The sequence below is a fragment of the Glandiceps talaboti genome, chromosome 18, assembly GCF_964340395.1.
Source record: "Glandiceps talaboti chromosome 18, keGlaTala1.1, whole genome shotgun sequence".
Classification (NCBI taxonomy): domain Eukaryota; kingdom Metazoa; phylum Hemichordata; class Enteropneusta; family Spengelidae; genus Glandiceps; species Glandiceps talaboti.
In genome coordinates, this window is record NC_135566.1 from 16,704,117 (window position 1) to 16,719,349 (window position 15,233).

Sequence of the window (15,233 nt, forward strand, 5' to 3'; positions counted from 1 at the left end):
AACCAAGGAGTAGGATCAGATATTAGACTCTTAGAGATTATATTATACAAGTTCTCTACCATTTACGACATCAGAAGGTATAGAGCTACCCAAATTACCTTTCTTGTTGCCACTTTGAACTTTACTCTTTGACATTTGACCTATCTCAGACTTTCCGAGTACTGTTGTTTCTCCATGGCATCAAGATTATAAATACAACTTTGTTTCTTACAATTAATGATAGAATTCGATAGATAAAATACTTTAAAATAATTGAAAATGGATTGTACTTGACATGTGATGGCTTGAAATGTCATCATACATTTTTCAAAATATGACAATGAGGGATTTTACATCTTTTTGCAGATCTCGTGAGATATGCAAATATGCCTAGCAACAACGGTTGTCAAACGTGATCATGGTCATGCTTTCATCGAGGCCATGTGTGATGATGTTGAGAACAATAGTGTTGCTAAGCATTTGACACTTTCATCTTGAACACCCTCACATGGTTGCTATGGATGCAATGGCTCACGCGGGATCTCGTGAGATCTGCGGCGAGATGAAAAACGGCTTATTGGTGAACATTGTTAGAAGTAAACTCCCTATGGTACTGCATATACAACTAGTATGTTTATAACACACATGAATAAACTAAAAGTAACTGGTTCTCAAAAGTCAGTTCTGGATTATATACGACAGACAGATTGAGAGGATAACTTGTGGATTTGACCTTTGACCCCCATTTCTCTAAAACTGATACATTATAGATGTTCTCTACTTTGCATAATTATCAGCTGATATGTTAAAGTATGGAAAGGATTTAGTTGGACCATTTTAAAGCCCAATGTCTCAATCTCAGGTTCTCACATTAGTTTTATCTTGTTATTGGAGTCACTGGGATTAAACAGGCTCATTCTTTGATCAGGATAAACTTGTTTCTACAGCTTTGCTACACAACTGATCTTAATCCTAATCTGACTTTCAGAACTGTAATCCCATTAATTTGTTGCGTCATATTGTTAATCTGAAGTAAATAAAACTGGTGACTTAGAATAAAATCAGTGGACCAGTAATAGTATACATAACATCATTCAGACTGAAAGATCAGCTGTTGGGGGCGCTCTTCTCATCCCTTTCCACATCATTGGGGAGAGACGATAAGGACACTCCCAGCGATGTTTTTTTATGTATACTTGGTTTTGTTGCCATAGCAACTGTTGATCGCAGTGAGATTCTATACATTGTCAAGCACTGAAAGTTTGTTATGTGACAAGGGTGAGTAATTAGTTAGAAATGCTACTGGTAAATTACCAGTAATATCCTCTGAGTACTTTAAGATTTGAATGTTACAGAGAAAGCAGAACTTGTTGAGTTTGTTGACACTCATAAAAGATACATGTTTGAAAAGGTGTAAGAAATAGGCTGTCATGTATGAAATGTACACAGTCAATATTGGCTGGCATGTATGAAATGTACACAGTCAATATTGGCTGTCATGTATGAAATGTACACAGTCAATATTGGCTGTCATGTATGAAATGTACAGTCAATATTGGCTGTCCTGTATGAAATGTACACAGTCAATATTGGCTGTCATGTATGAAATGTACACAGTCAATATTGGCTGTCATGTATGAAATGTACACAGTCAATATTGGCTGTCATGTATGAAATGTACACAGTCAATATTGGCTGTCATGTATGAAATATACAGAGTCAATATTGGCTGTCATGTATGAAATGTACACAGTCAATATTGGTAGACACTTCAAGCCATACACAATACATTCATCTCCTGTGATCACCTCCAAATACACACTATATACAAATACAGTCATATTTGGATTAGGTTGTTTCAGAATTGTCTTGGTATTCTCTGTCCTGTGTTTGTTGCTATGGTAACTTGTCTTAATCAACTGCAGGAGGTGGTGGAGGTTGTGGTCCTGGATTCTGTTGGTAGAACACATAGATATGTAATTTAGTGCTTGACAATGTCATAACTTGCTGTTATCAAACATTCAGTTGATAATCTTTTAAAGTTACAACAATGTTTTGAAATCAGGCATTTTATACATTCTGTTGACTGACTGACAGACAGACTGACAGATTGATTGACTGACTGATTGACAGAGACTGACTGACATTGATTGATTGATTGACTGAGAGATTGACAGAGTGACGGACTGGCTGACTGATTGATATATTGATTGATTGATTGACTGACTGACTGACTGACATTGATTGATTGATTGACTGAATGACTGACTGACTGACTGACTGACTGACTGACTGTCTGTGTCTGTCTGTCTGTCTGTCTGTCTGTCTGTCTGTCTCACTGACTGACTGACTAACTAACTAACTAACTAACTGACTGACTGACTGACTGACTGACTTACCGAGTGACTGACTGACTGACTTACTGAGTGACTGACTAACTCAAATAATATATGATTAGTATTATTTAAAAGTCTGCAACTTTCATGAACCAATTGTTCAATGTAGTTAACCTTTTAGAACCATTTATTAAACTTATTATACATATCAAAACATGTACAGGAAGTCCCTACTACGTAATCCACTGTTCTAACAATGCCAGAAGACAAATTGTGATGTCATAGAAGGTATGCATCGACATTAATATTATACTAGAATATTGTTATCGAAGCATTTTGTGAGTGTTTTCACACAAGTGAAAATGCTTACAAACTCAGCTTGTGCCACTTCGAGTGATTATTTTCTAATTGTAATCACCGTGGTACCCTGTTCTTCACTCACAAACCACTATACAGCATTCATTTTGAATACATTTTACTCCATCTCCTCTCTCTGCATTTTCTAGACAGTCTACATATTTGTCTACGTTGTTCTTTCATTCATCTATTAGTCATGACATAACTCATTACCAATCACCTGTAATAAAGCCTTTCACTAGAACATGTTGTCATGGGAGATGACTAGACATGAAGGTCACCTCACTGAATGAAAGGTCACATGACACACCGACCTCTGATTTAAGGTCAGACATGCTGTGTTGCAAAGTTGCCTCTTAATAAACACAGAATATAATAATGTTACCTGCCAACCTACTTTTTTTTAGGTGTTTTATTTCCTGTCGTCCTGGGACGAGAAGACCATAATAGAAAAGAAGAGAAGTGCTACACCATGTACCTGATTATTTGTTGGTTTTTCGTCGCCTCTTAGCCTTAGACTGGCAGGTCTGAATAAAAAGAGAAGAAATGCTACTACCAGCCATGCCACCATTATCATCATCATTGTGTAGCCGCCATCTGCTCCTTCTCCATTTGGACCAGGAGCTACAAAAAAAAAAAAAAATTGTATATGTTGAATTTTTTTTTCCAATCTTATATAGGGATAGATACAGGTTTAAATACATCTATGAAATAAATATTATTATAAGTACTATAAGATTGAAGTAATGAATATTATACCGTGCTCAAACCAAGTTGAACAAACAATATGGAATTAATTTCCTGGTCATTCTACATCATGACAACTGGTGTCTATGTCACTGGTTCATGCTGTGTTTTTGAAATACGAGTCAAAACGTCCATTACTTTCCCCGATTTTTTGTTGATATTGTTGGCACTGGTATAATTATGTTATTCTCTAATATTTTTCTTCATTCTCGTGACCTAAGGGTTTTGTCTAAGGGTTTTGTCAACATTATGTCACACTCGTATTTTCCTTGGCTGAACGAAGAAAAATACTGGGAAATAACATCTAAATATTAGAATGCAATGGCCGTATTCTGTTTAATGATATAATGCAAACACACTATATTTTAATGGTAACTTTAGCCTGCCAACAAACCAATCAGTAATATTTTTAATTTGTCTTGGTTCATGTTTGATGACGTCTTGCAGAATTAATCCATTAGAGTTATTTGCTTTTAACTTGATTGATTGAAAACAGAGGAGGTTGTTAGGGGTGATGCCAACAATTACAAACTTGACCCCCCTCAAGGTGTGATCAGTCAAAATGGTGTCAGGAATGGCAATTTCTTTCACTAAATCAACTTCTCGCAAGAATCCAGCTAAAATATTTTGACCACATTTTTCTTTACCTGTTACTTATATTGATATATTTCATATTGGCTTCAAATTATAGAAATGGCATTACTTTCAATATTAAAATCAAGTTCTAGTGAGCAATCCAACTGAAATTACTACGACCAGAGTTTTATTTTTCTGCTCCATACATAGATACTGTAAACCTTGAAATTTCGGGAAAGATTTATTTTGGTTAACTTCGCTGGAAAAATTGAGTAGAGACTAAAATGCCTTCTTGCATATGAACACAAGAAGTAGAAGGGAAAATATCTTGGTTTACAGTATATTTCAGCATTTCTTTCATCAAATTCATATGGGAAGTTATTAAACTAGAGGGCCTGAGAACATTACAATTGTGTAGAGAAGCTGGGAAACTTTGGGCTTGTTACCAGGAATCCAATAAAAAAATTTAGAGAGGATGAAAAGGAGGGGCAGAGAAACATGAAGATGATTTTTTATATTTTTGCTTTATTTTTTTAAATCGCCCAACCGACCCACCACCCTTAGTTGCTCTGAAAAAGTAATGAGAAACACAAAAAAAATAGGGTCACCTTAATTCATAGAGCTTTACAATTGCATGTAAAAACCAACATTATAAATATAGAGAGGAATTTACACACATTTCTATTGATTCTACAATTTTGTATGGGGAATTTACCATTTTAATGAAAACTAATTTAAAATTGGTGGCTTTCTTTTCTGTTTTTTCAAAGACATTTCAATATGTAACTGTGTGATGCAATATGTGCTGGAGGTAACAGACAGGGTTAGGGAACTCAGACTGTACATGTTAAGGAAATAAATATGAGGTGGTACGCAAAATACTTACGATCTGCGATACATTCTGAATCTGTGCAATATCCCTGTGAGTTCCTCAGCTGAAATTGAACACACAAAGATAATGTTAAGATTCTCGGCTGAAATTAAACATGCATAGTCTAGATAGTGTCAAGATTCTTAGCTGAAATTAAATGCCAACACTGTTGATTTTCTCAGCTGAAGTTTAATGTTTTAACGATTAATTTCCCATGTTCACATTAAACAACTTGATCATTTGCCATGTTTTCATATGAACATAATTTGACCGGTGTATAGAGTCAAACCTTATGCTTATGGTTTAAAAAATACATAAATTATATGAATATAATAAGGATTTGCTACGTGGAGAAATCTGATAATATTCTATTCATTTCTTGAGCTGTTACTCAAGTGCCAGTCACTGGAAAATAATCAAAAGTGTCGTGTAGAGTTTGTCACTGTACATTTAATACGATCTAATATTACATTCTATATGTTCATCTAGTTGTAATAACAAATTCTACATTCAATATAATCCACACCACATGACATGTGGGCATTCAGTTGGAAAAACAAAATTTTAATATTCAATATATTTGATATCACATATCGCTGTCTGCACCATACATTTGTAATGATACATTTGACATATCGCTGTCTACACCATACAACTGTAATAATACATATGACATATCGCTGTCTGCACTATTATTGTAATCATACATTCTATTCTAATGGTCTTTATTTGATACATCAGTCACAATGGCACTACATAAACACAGTTTTCATAATCCATGACAACATGGAACACAGCATTTTATTAATTCATGTTTGTTTTCCCTATGGATAGATAAATTACATTGTTATTTGATATATCAGCTCCTTTGTACATATCAATGTTTTTTTTGTGTGTGTCAAACCAGACTGTGCACAATATCTAGAGGTATGACTGATACTTTGAAGTCTAAAACACCATGGGATATTGTAGGATAACAGACATTAAATAATCCAGAAATAAGATAATCTAGACACCCTAGTTTTGCAGAAATAAGATTGCCAGCCCATGAATGAAAGATGCATGTATACACTCATTTACCAATGATGTAATTAAAGTGGCTATATGGATAGGTATTCATTTAGGAGTTTTAATTGATAAATTAACTCAACTATATTTTATACCTGAGAACACAATTTCAAACAACATAAACTAAATCCTTGCTTGTAACTCAAAAATTTGCAAAGCATTAAAAAAATGTTGAAAATTTGCTATTGTACTTACAATAACAAACTTTTTACACTTTTTAGCTCTCTGTAATTTATTAAGTTACCAATACGGATTTGGTAGACAGCTGTTTCACATTGTTTTTACGAGTAGGAAAACACAGAGTTGTTTTATCAATTAAAAATTGGAAATAAATACATGTTTGTCATCCATATGGTCATTTTAATGATGAATTAATATTTGCTTTCAATTATTTTGCTTGTCACAAATACACACACAGAGATATGTATTACTTATTTTTTTGTTTTGTATTCATATTTATTGTATGTTTTAAATACTGATCTGTCAGAACTTTTGAAAACACTTTTAAGTTGTGTTTTGTTGAGACCATCTAATCTCCATTTTCATTTATATTACATTTACATTTGCTTGGACTAATTTTTAGAATCCATGTCAAGGATAATGATGTTGTCACTTTACAAATAATTTATGCAGAGTAAATAATCCAATATGGCTGGATATTTGCATCAACTAATTATTGTATTTGCTGAATAAGATTAATCTTGTACAAATAGTTAAAATCATTAAGCTCTCAAAAAATAAAAAATGTTATTTAATTTGGCAGGAATGATTCATTCAGAAGGAACAGTTGATATTGATAAAACTTGTTAGGAAATTTCATTGAATTTGTTGGGACTGAGCAACTGAAAATTAATATTTAAACATAATAACTATGAAACCAATACTGAAATTTATTGGGAGTGAGAAATTCAAATCAATAGTTGAAATTGTTTGGTTACCGTTACCGATGATGAAAACTTTTAATAATAATAATAATCTTTATTCGTCCAAATAAATTCGGAAATTTGTTGAATGGTCACCACAGGAACAACACTCTAGTGTTTAATGAAGCAGGAGGGAACCGGAGTACCTGGGGAAAACCTGAGTTGTTTGGCAGGGTTAAACTGAGCATCACCCTTCTTACAGAGAGACCTGGTTAACCTTTAATCAAACCCAGCCAACACTTGGCGGATTCGCTGAGGTAAGAGGCGTGTGAGCTGACCACTCGGCCACTGACATATTTGTATGGAATGAGCAATTTCAAAATGAATGTATAAAGTCAGTAAGTACCCTTACCAATGATATAAGTCTTCTCATTGCATGTTCATGATTCCATATACATTCACACGGATCAAAGCCGCCTTCCGCCATGATGTACACAAATGTTATAGTCCAGGTATATTCCAAAGGATAGCTTAATTGGCAAGTTTAGGCTGAATCTGAAATATAAAATAAAGAAATTGCCATGGTTAATTCTTCGACTCTACAGCGCTTCAAACCATTTGATGTTAAAAGTATGTTAGCATAGATAAGGATTAAAATTTCGGTGTGAAAAACAGACGTCTGGAACGGAAGAATAATCCTGTAAAGATAACACTAATATGACAACATGGGATTCGAACCGAGGCCTTTAAAATAAATGACAGTATGACAAGATTTAATTTTTTTATAAAAATAAATACTTATTCAAAAAGCTTACTTACTTGGTAGTTATAGCAAACAGAAATTCATGTTGATTTATGCTTTGAAGTAAGCTTAAAATCACCCTATTGTAGTGATTCTGTACTGGCAGTCTTTTATGAATATATTATACCATGCGATTATTATATTATGAAAACTAATATCAATTTAGTACATTGCATAAAATGTGGATATTGCTGCCATAGTGGACAATAATGTTGGTTATATAGTTTATATGGAACCAACTGCCAAACACTGTCCCTTCGACACCAAGTACAGAGACTTTATTAAGACTAAAGACACACACCTTTTTGAGGGAGTCTATTTATGACAACATCTTTTGCAAAGCATCAGTGAGCATCACTTGATGGACACTAGGTGCTATATAAATCTATTTATTATTTATTTATATGGTTACAAATTAGTTTGAAAATTTCTTGGATACTTCAAACAAAGCATTCAAACACAAGAACCACTTTACAAATTGCAATACATTTGAAAACATCTATCTTGGATACCTCAAACAAACCATTCAGGGCAAAACCACTTTACAAATTTACAAATTGTAATACATTTGAAAATGTCTATCTTGGATACTTCAAACAAAGCATTCAAAGCAAGAACCACTTTACAAATTTATACATGTAAATTGTAAGTGACTCTACTGTTTGTGAATTGTATCAGTATCAATATTTATTTGTGACAACATTGTACAAGAAACAGGATACATTTGATCAGACTTTTCACCATACAGTGTTCACTGTGAACATTCAATAGAATTCTAAAATATCAAGCTAACAACAAACAGCATAATAACACGACCTAGGTGTAGTGTGTAAACTTGCATTGTGTAAAATATATTCATTTTCTACAAAAACATTAACAACAATACAGGCTCCATAGCTTTATATGTTAAATGTTCAAAAAAAAATTCCAATGAAGTGTGAAAAGTGCTTTATAACTAGAAGTGTGATTATTGCGTTAGACATGTAAATCCATGCTATTCACTCCATACAACAATAAATTATTCAGGGTTAGTATTGGGGTTATTCTGATCGAAGTCCTTTATGCAAATTTGCATGTAAACAGAACCTTATCAGAACTACTGACCATTTCTCACTATTGTTTACTATACAGCTTTCCACATAAGTGTTATTTAATACTATAAATGTCTTAGTATTCATTAGAATTTCTTCATTTATCTAACTAAAAGGAGAATCATCTTGGGGGTGGGTGTGGGTAGGGGATGGGAATATTTGTTCCCAAAAAACTATGAAAAACAGGTTTAACTTTTGTGCCTCACAACACAGGTGCTGGTGGAGTTGCTCTATCATAGATAATTACGTAAGGACAGCGAGGCCATTGGCAAACTAGTGAGCTTATGTATTACGTATAGTAGCTACGCAATACTAGTAGCTCGTTGTTCAGTAATGGCACCTGTGCCTTACAACCATTATACTAATACACTAAATAGCATGATGTATACCAGAGTATGATGAAACATTACATGACTGTACTATCATTATCGTTATCATTAGACCTAAAAGAAAAATTATGTGGTTCCGATTACATTCAATTTTAAAATAGGTGGGATAGGTAGATTTTTTATTTTATTTTATTATATATTTTTTTCATGTGTGAGTGTCTAGTTCAGATTTTCCATTGTTTTCCAAATGGTCTCTGTGTTGTTTATTTCTTCAGATCTACAGCCATTACAGATTGGAAAAATAGTTTTATATTGTCTTTTTCAGTTGATGTCAGTTTCTGCACCCACTATTTCTTACCAGACATCACAATTTTCATGATTTTATTATTTTTCTTGAATACGTAAAAAAAAAGTTTAGGGTTGGCGTGAAAAACTAAGTGGGGTCGGGTAACTGGAACCAAACAACTTTTTATATTTGGCCTTATCAAAGACTTGCATCATTATCAAATGTTATCATTCATATTTCTCATCTACACTTTATTTACAGGTATTTATTAGTTACATTTAGCAACATTTACTTCATATCTTTCACAGCAAGAGTTTGTACAATGATTTATCAATGAGAAGAAATTATGGTACCATATTGGTAATCATATATATAATAAATATCATATTATATATTACTACACTTATGTACCCAAATAGAATTGTTAATTTTGTTAACTATTGTTACTCTAAGTTTATATATTTACTCGTTTGTTTTAGCACCAAACACTTGTTGCAGAAAATCATATGAAGAAATGTAGTTTTCTTAACGGACACAATAAAGACTATTCTATTCTATTCTATTCTATTCTATTCTATTCTATTCTATTCTATTCTATTCTATTCTATGGTTGTAATTAATCTAATCTAATCTATATATCATCATATTCATGGTGATTGGTCTGCTCGATAAAAACCAACTGTGATTATATGGTACAAAGCAGTAATGTTAATTACATAATTTTCAAAATAATGACCCATACATCTGATGTTCAAAACTGTAAAAGTTGCCCTGTTGCTATCAATGTTATATTAATTAAATATGGATGTAAAACATCATTTTTGTCAATATCAAACGTATGAAAGTCAAAATCAAAATACATATAAAATACTACATTTCCTACCAATAAAATGACTCATTAATTTTTCTGAATGAGTTTTATGACTGTCTTTCCTTGACAGTCTGTTTAGATACTGATTGTCTTAGTGGTGTTTATTAAAATTTCAAAGTGATCTGCTGACGTTTTTTGCCAGTGTGACATATGGAACTGTGAAACATAACAAAGGAGTGTCCATCACGATAAAGTCTGCATCCTTTACAATGACGACATCTAACTAGGAAACAAGATAAATATACTATCATATATACATTACCACAGCTACAACGTCACACTTTTGGACATGTACTCCAAAAATTGCATTCAGAAATTCAAAGTTATTGTCACGGAAATGTAAACAAAATACGATATGAAAAATGTGTATGTTATATTACACAAATATGGCTTGGTGGGTGGGTTGCCCTGGATTTATATTAAGCCAATAGGGAAAAGCCAACTCAGCACTACTTTTGAACAGGATACAACACTGCCCTCTAGTGGCACATGTGTGCTTGTAAACATTGATCTCTGTCTAATGAGCTGAGTAAATATGTTGAATAATCAATGGTGAAGATCTCATCATTATGTATATGGGACAGTGCTACTGTCCATTATTTGGATTTCATACATTCTCCTGATTTTTATGATCTACTGAATATTCAGAAGTTATACCTTTCCTACTACAGTGTGTCCTCTGATAGCCAAATTTTGTAGATGCGAGTCAAAATGTGAAAAACTGTCATTTTGTGAGTCACCACGTAGCAAGAGATTGGGGAACTCCAAATTTTGGTGCATCACTAGAAACTGTGTGCATCAGTGGCACGTCAAATTGCCTAGTAAGAGGGGCACACATTTAAGAATCCAACCCCTAGCCTATATGATGTGAACAAATATTGCTTTATAATGAAGTGGTATATTGCTCTATTTACTTTGATATGTAAAAGCATATATAGTTATTCCTAGGTATAATCAATGGTATGACAAGTGTAAATGAATATAATTTACTTTCAGAAATCAATATTTAATTTACTATCTTTCATTAATTATATAACACATAGATGACAAATGTACCAATATTACACTTATATCTATGATTCAAAGATGATGCAATACTACAGCATGATGTGAGTTCTGTAGTGGTATAGTGCCAGTGTGGCCTACCTAAAATGGTTGTTCTCTGTAGGTTACTTTCGTAAGGGGGGAGTGTGTGTGTGACTGGTGATATTTACAATTATATTTCATTGAACTGAATTATTCATGTTTTCTTCATTCCCATGACATTATATATTATATTAAATTCTCGGTACCTGAAATAAAATATTACTGTTGAGGTGCATCATGAAAATAATGAACAGTCAATTTCTTGGTAGACACCATAACTTCTGCTCCATGTGCTTCACATGCATTACTATATAGGTGTGCATGAGGATAAGACTTCCTTGTTCTACTTTGACTCTCTAGCATGAGGTTGAGGTAAAAAGCTATTGCAGGTACCGAGAATCACTTAATTCTATTCATATTCACATTGAATATCTACTTTTGGTAATTTGCTGTTAAGAGCGCAATCATTGGTAAAATCTTCAATATACTGAAAGTGGTTAGTCATGGAATCCACAGGTAAACATCAGTCATTAATATATGGTACAGGTAACAATGGGTGTGATGAGTAAGCAGTAGCAAAGATGTTAGTCATACAAGATGTTGTTAAATATGACCTTGTAGAATAAGATAAGATGTACAAGAGTCAATAACTTACAGCTAAAATGATGTTGGTTTGGTGTTTCACCCATAGGACATTACATTTTTGACACAAAGAGTGACATATTTCAGATGACTAACAATAACAGAGACACAACAAACACAGCAGAATCCTTAACCCAATCACATTAATAAACATAGCTATTCTTTCACAGTATAGTAAAAACTGGCTTCTAATGAAAACATTACCCATGGACTTGATGATTTTCATGGCTTCAATTGTTTATTTTCTAACTGAGTGATAATCAACATATCAACTTAACAACTGTGTGCGGCACCCATGCAATTGTTTCTTTTGCATTAGAAGTTGTCTGAGTGTGTGAAAAAACTGCAAGTCCCATGAGTGAAACATCAAACCAATATTATTTCTATTGTATTTCAACATTTCATCTTAGAATTTGATTCAGAACTTTGGAGTCTAAGAAAACAAAAAGATAAATACTAAAACTGGACCCTAGTTATTAATTATAAACTACAAGTACCATCAGTACTACTTTGCAACACAAAATATATAGTGTTTTCAGTTATTTGGGGTTGTGGTAGATACCAGCATATTTTCAAATAGAGAGTATTACAATTCACTGGGGTTACGGGTAGAGAAACCTTTACCAAATAAAACAAGCCTTCAATCAAACACATAGTCCCCAACTTGCTATTTTTATGGCAAACTTATTGTGCAAATTTGAATGGTGTCTCTTGATACAAAACTTCATAATTTATTGACCAATTCGATATTTGAACTTGAATATGGAGATCAAGGCAAAGGTCAAGATATGGAAAGAAAGCTGATCTTCGGGTTATAGATTTAAATGGAGTATTTGCTTATTCAACTTCTTGAGTTAACATATGGAAAGAAAGTTTTTGGTTATCTCACTTTGAAAATGTTTGCCAAGGTTAAAGGTCAATGTGTCATTAGAAAGCTCATCATTGATAATGTGAGAGTAGACATTTGAATGGTGTCCATATGTATCAAACGTTTGGTGATAGGCAAAATGTGTTTGTTTATCGTAAACATGACTGCCATTTTTGCTATTTAGGTCAATATCATGAAATTATGTCTCAGATAGTATGAACCAAGACATGATTAAAATATCATCATCACTCAAAATATTAACCCAAAAGCTATGAAGATAATCAAAATTTGACTTCGACCTTGAAAAATATTTTCAAGTTCAAAAGTCAGAGTCTTCAAAGAAAGTTCATGTTTGATAATATGGATGTAGGCACTTGAATGGTGTCACTACGTATTATAGCTCAAAATAAGTTATGATGCATATTGTGAAATTTAACAACAAGTATAGCTGTCATTCGGCCATATTTGATTCGGTTGTAAAACAAAGTGGCGTGAAAATGTCTCACAAATTAGTATGTTACATTTATGCCTGGTTTGGTTGAAATCAGTTGGTGCATGCCAGGGATATGAGGGTGAATGCATGGATGGATGGACGGATGGACATTGGGATGGACATTGCTAACGTATAAGTTGATCCCCTCTGGATGCCGCCCATTAAGGAAGTACAACTACCAAAGAGAATTTATTGTCTTTTTTGTGTGCAAGTATAATTTATGACATTGACATAGCTCTTACTGGATATGGGTAAATATCCCACTCAAAGTCCAGCACCCACTTGTCTGAAATTAGTAACAAAATGTTGAAGTCTATACAAAGGCATCACTTCAGTTGGTATTGACTCAAAGACAGGAAGGGTGTCCCCCTCCTTGAAGTTGAGCTTTTAACAAATAATAATTATAATGTACCTTATATTATATGAACACTGGTTTCCGGTGACTTCTTTGGATATCATATTGAGAAGAACGTAAGAGCTTTGAATTTTAAAGTTTAATTTTATCAAAAAGGTGCATGAATCAAAAGACGAAACACCAAGCCTACTTCATTTTAGCTATAACACATAACAAGACCAGAGAGAACATGAAATCTCTGTCAACATTTCACTTGTACATCCTATCTACACAGTGTGGTATTGATATGTTTAAGAATATTTTGCTTGCTCCAAACATACTCTTGAAAGTAAATTGCTGCTGGTATATGCACTCAATAAAGCAATAAATAAACTAACTGAATATAAAATGTTGATAAGATAAAAACTAAGCAGCGACTAAATTGTTCTTTTTTTTGTAGTCTTAGATGCTGCTACCCGTGGCTTCAAATCATCTCATTACTTTAAGAGAGATCTTGAGAGTCAATGCCATAGATAGAACTACACTATTTTTTTTTTAAATGAAGACTCAGTTTGAGAGAATTTCAAACAACACAGCAACCATGGCGCTTTCAGCACTGGTCTGCCAACAAAATGCATAACATAATGTATCACTATCAGACATCACCTAATCTGCCAAGAAGTGCTATTCATGGCAATGAACACTGTCTAGTACAATATCAGTCTTAACTCTGGATATCAATAACTTTTTTTCAGATCCATCTATCTAGTATCTGTGAAAATTGGTTTCAGTTATTTTATGACAATATTTGGCGATAAATTAACACCTTCCATGGTGATTAATATGGGATGGGGGGTTGGGGGTTACTGAGTACACCATAGTCTAATGGTGGGAACACCCATAAACACCCTTCACTGTGTATGGTTGTAACAGCAACTCTTATAGTGATGTAATACAACAACAGTAATAACAACACATTACATGTGTGTGCTGTGAGAGCTAGAGAGGAGCTTTATATTTGTGAAGTTTTCGTCTGACACTTATTTTGACAATATTTCACCTACGAAATGACTGTGTTGAGAAGGCATAACTACATTATATACACCTATTTTCACCAATGAATAATAATTTATCAAATATATACTCTATATTTAGAAGGCACTTACGTGTAAACTACAACTTCACTTTTTCCCAGGGAATTTTAGTTGGGTGCCCAGGGTGACGGTGGAACTTGGTAACCAACACGTCACGTCGTCAAACGTTTTAAAAAGATTAAATCTCGAGATTTATGGGATCTTCGAGATTTAGAAGGTGGAAAAGCTGTTTGTTGTATGTTTGTGTGACGCTACTCGCCCCCAAATACCAACCGAACGGCAACGTTACACAACCATATCATTATCAAGGCTGCGATACGACCAGGCAAACAGTGTACCACTATTTCACTACGTTACTAACTTTACCTGTTGTTAAGCTTCAAATTGATATATATCCTGGGTTCCTTGGTTGATTAAAACGCCACCTAACTCCGAGAGAAACCATACAATTTCTGAAAGACAGGCGCTTTATTAGGAACTTCGCAGGCGAGTACACCCAAAACAAAAGCCACGTCAGAGTTAGTATGCAGAAACTGCCAA

General features: G+C 33.6%; 1 protein-coding gene across 2 annotated transcripts; it reads right to left on the reverse strand.

The window, feature by feature from the left end:
* Positions 1-414: 414 nt before the first annotated feature.
* On the reverse strand, positions 415-15,209 carry LOC144448931 (small integral membrane protein 14-like). 2 transcript variants are annotated; one of them, XM_078139307.1, is made up of 5 exons: positions 15,060-15,209; positions 7,210-7,352; positions 4,882-4,930; positions 3,151-3,296; positions 415-1,932 (listed from the first exon to the last, which is right to left on the reverse strand). In XM_078139307.1, the coding sequence occupies exons 2-5, from the start codon at positions 7,282-7,284 to the stop codon at positions 1,891-1,893; spliced, it is 312 nt and encodes a 103-aa protein (XP_077995433.1). In that variant the 5' UTR covers positions 7,285-7,352; positions 15,060-15,209; the 3' UTR covers positions 415-1,890. The 2 variants fall into 2 exon arrangements, with proteins under 2 accessions (XP_077995433.1, XP_077995434.1); XM_078139308.1 differs by lacking the exon at positions 15,060-15,209 and adding an exon at positions 10,439-10,567.
* Positions 15,210-15,233: the final 24 nt, after the last annotated feature.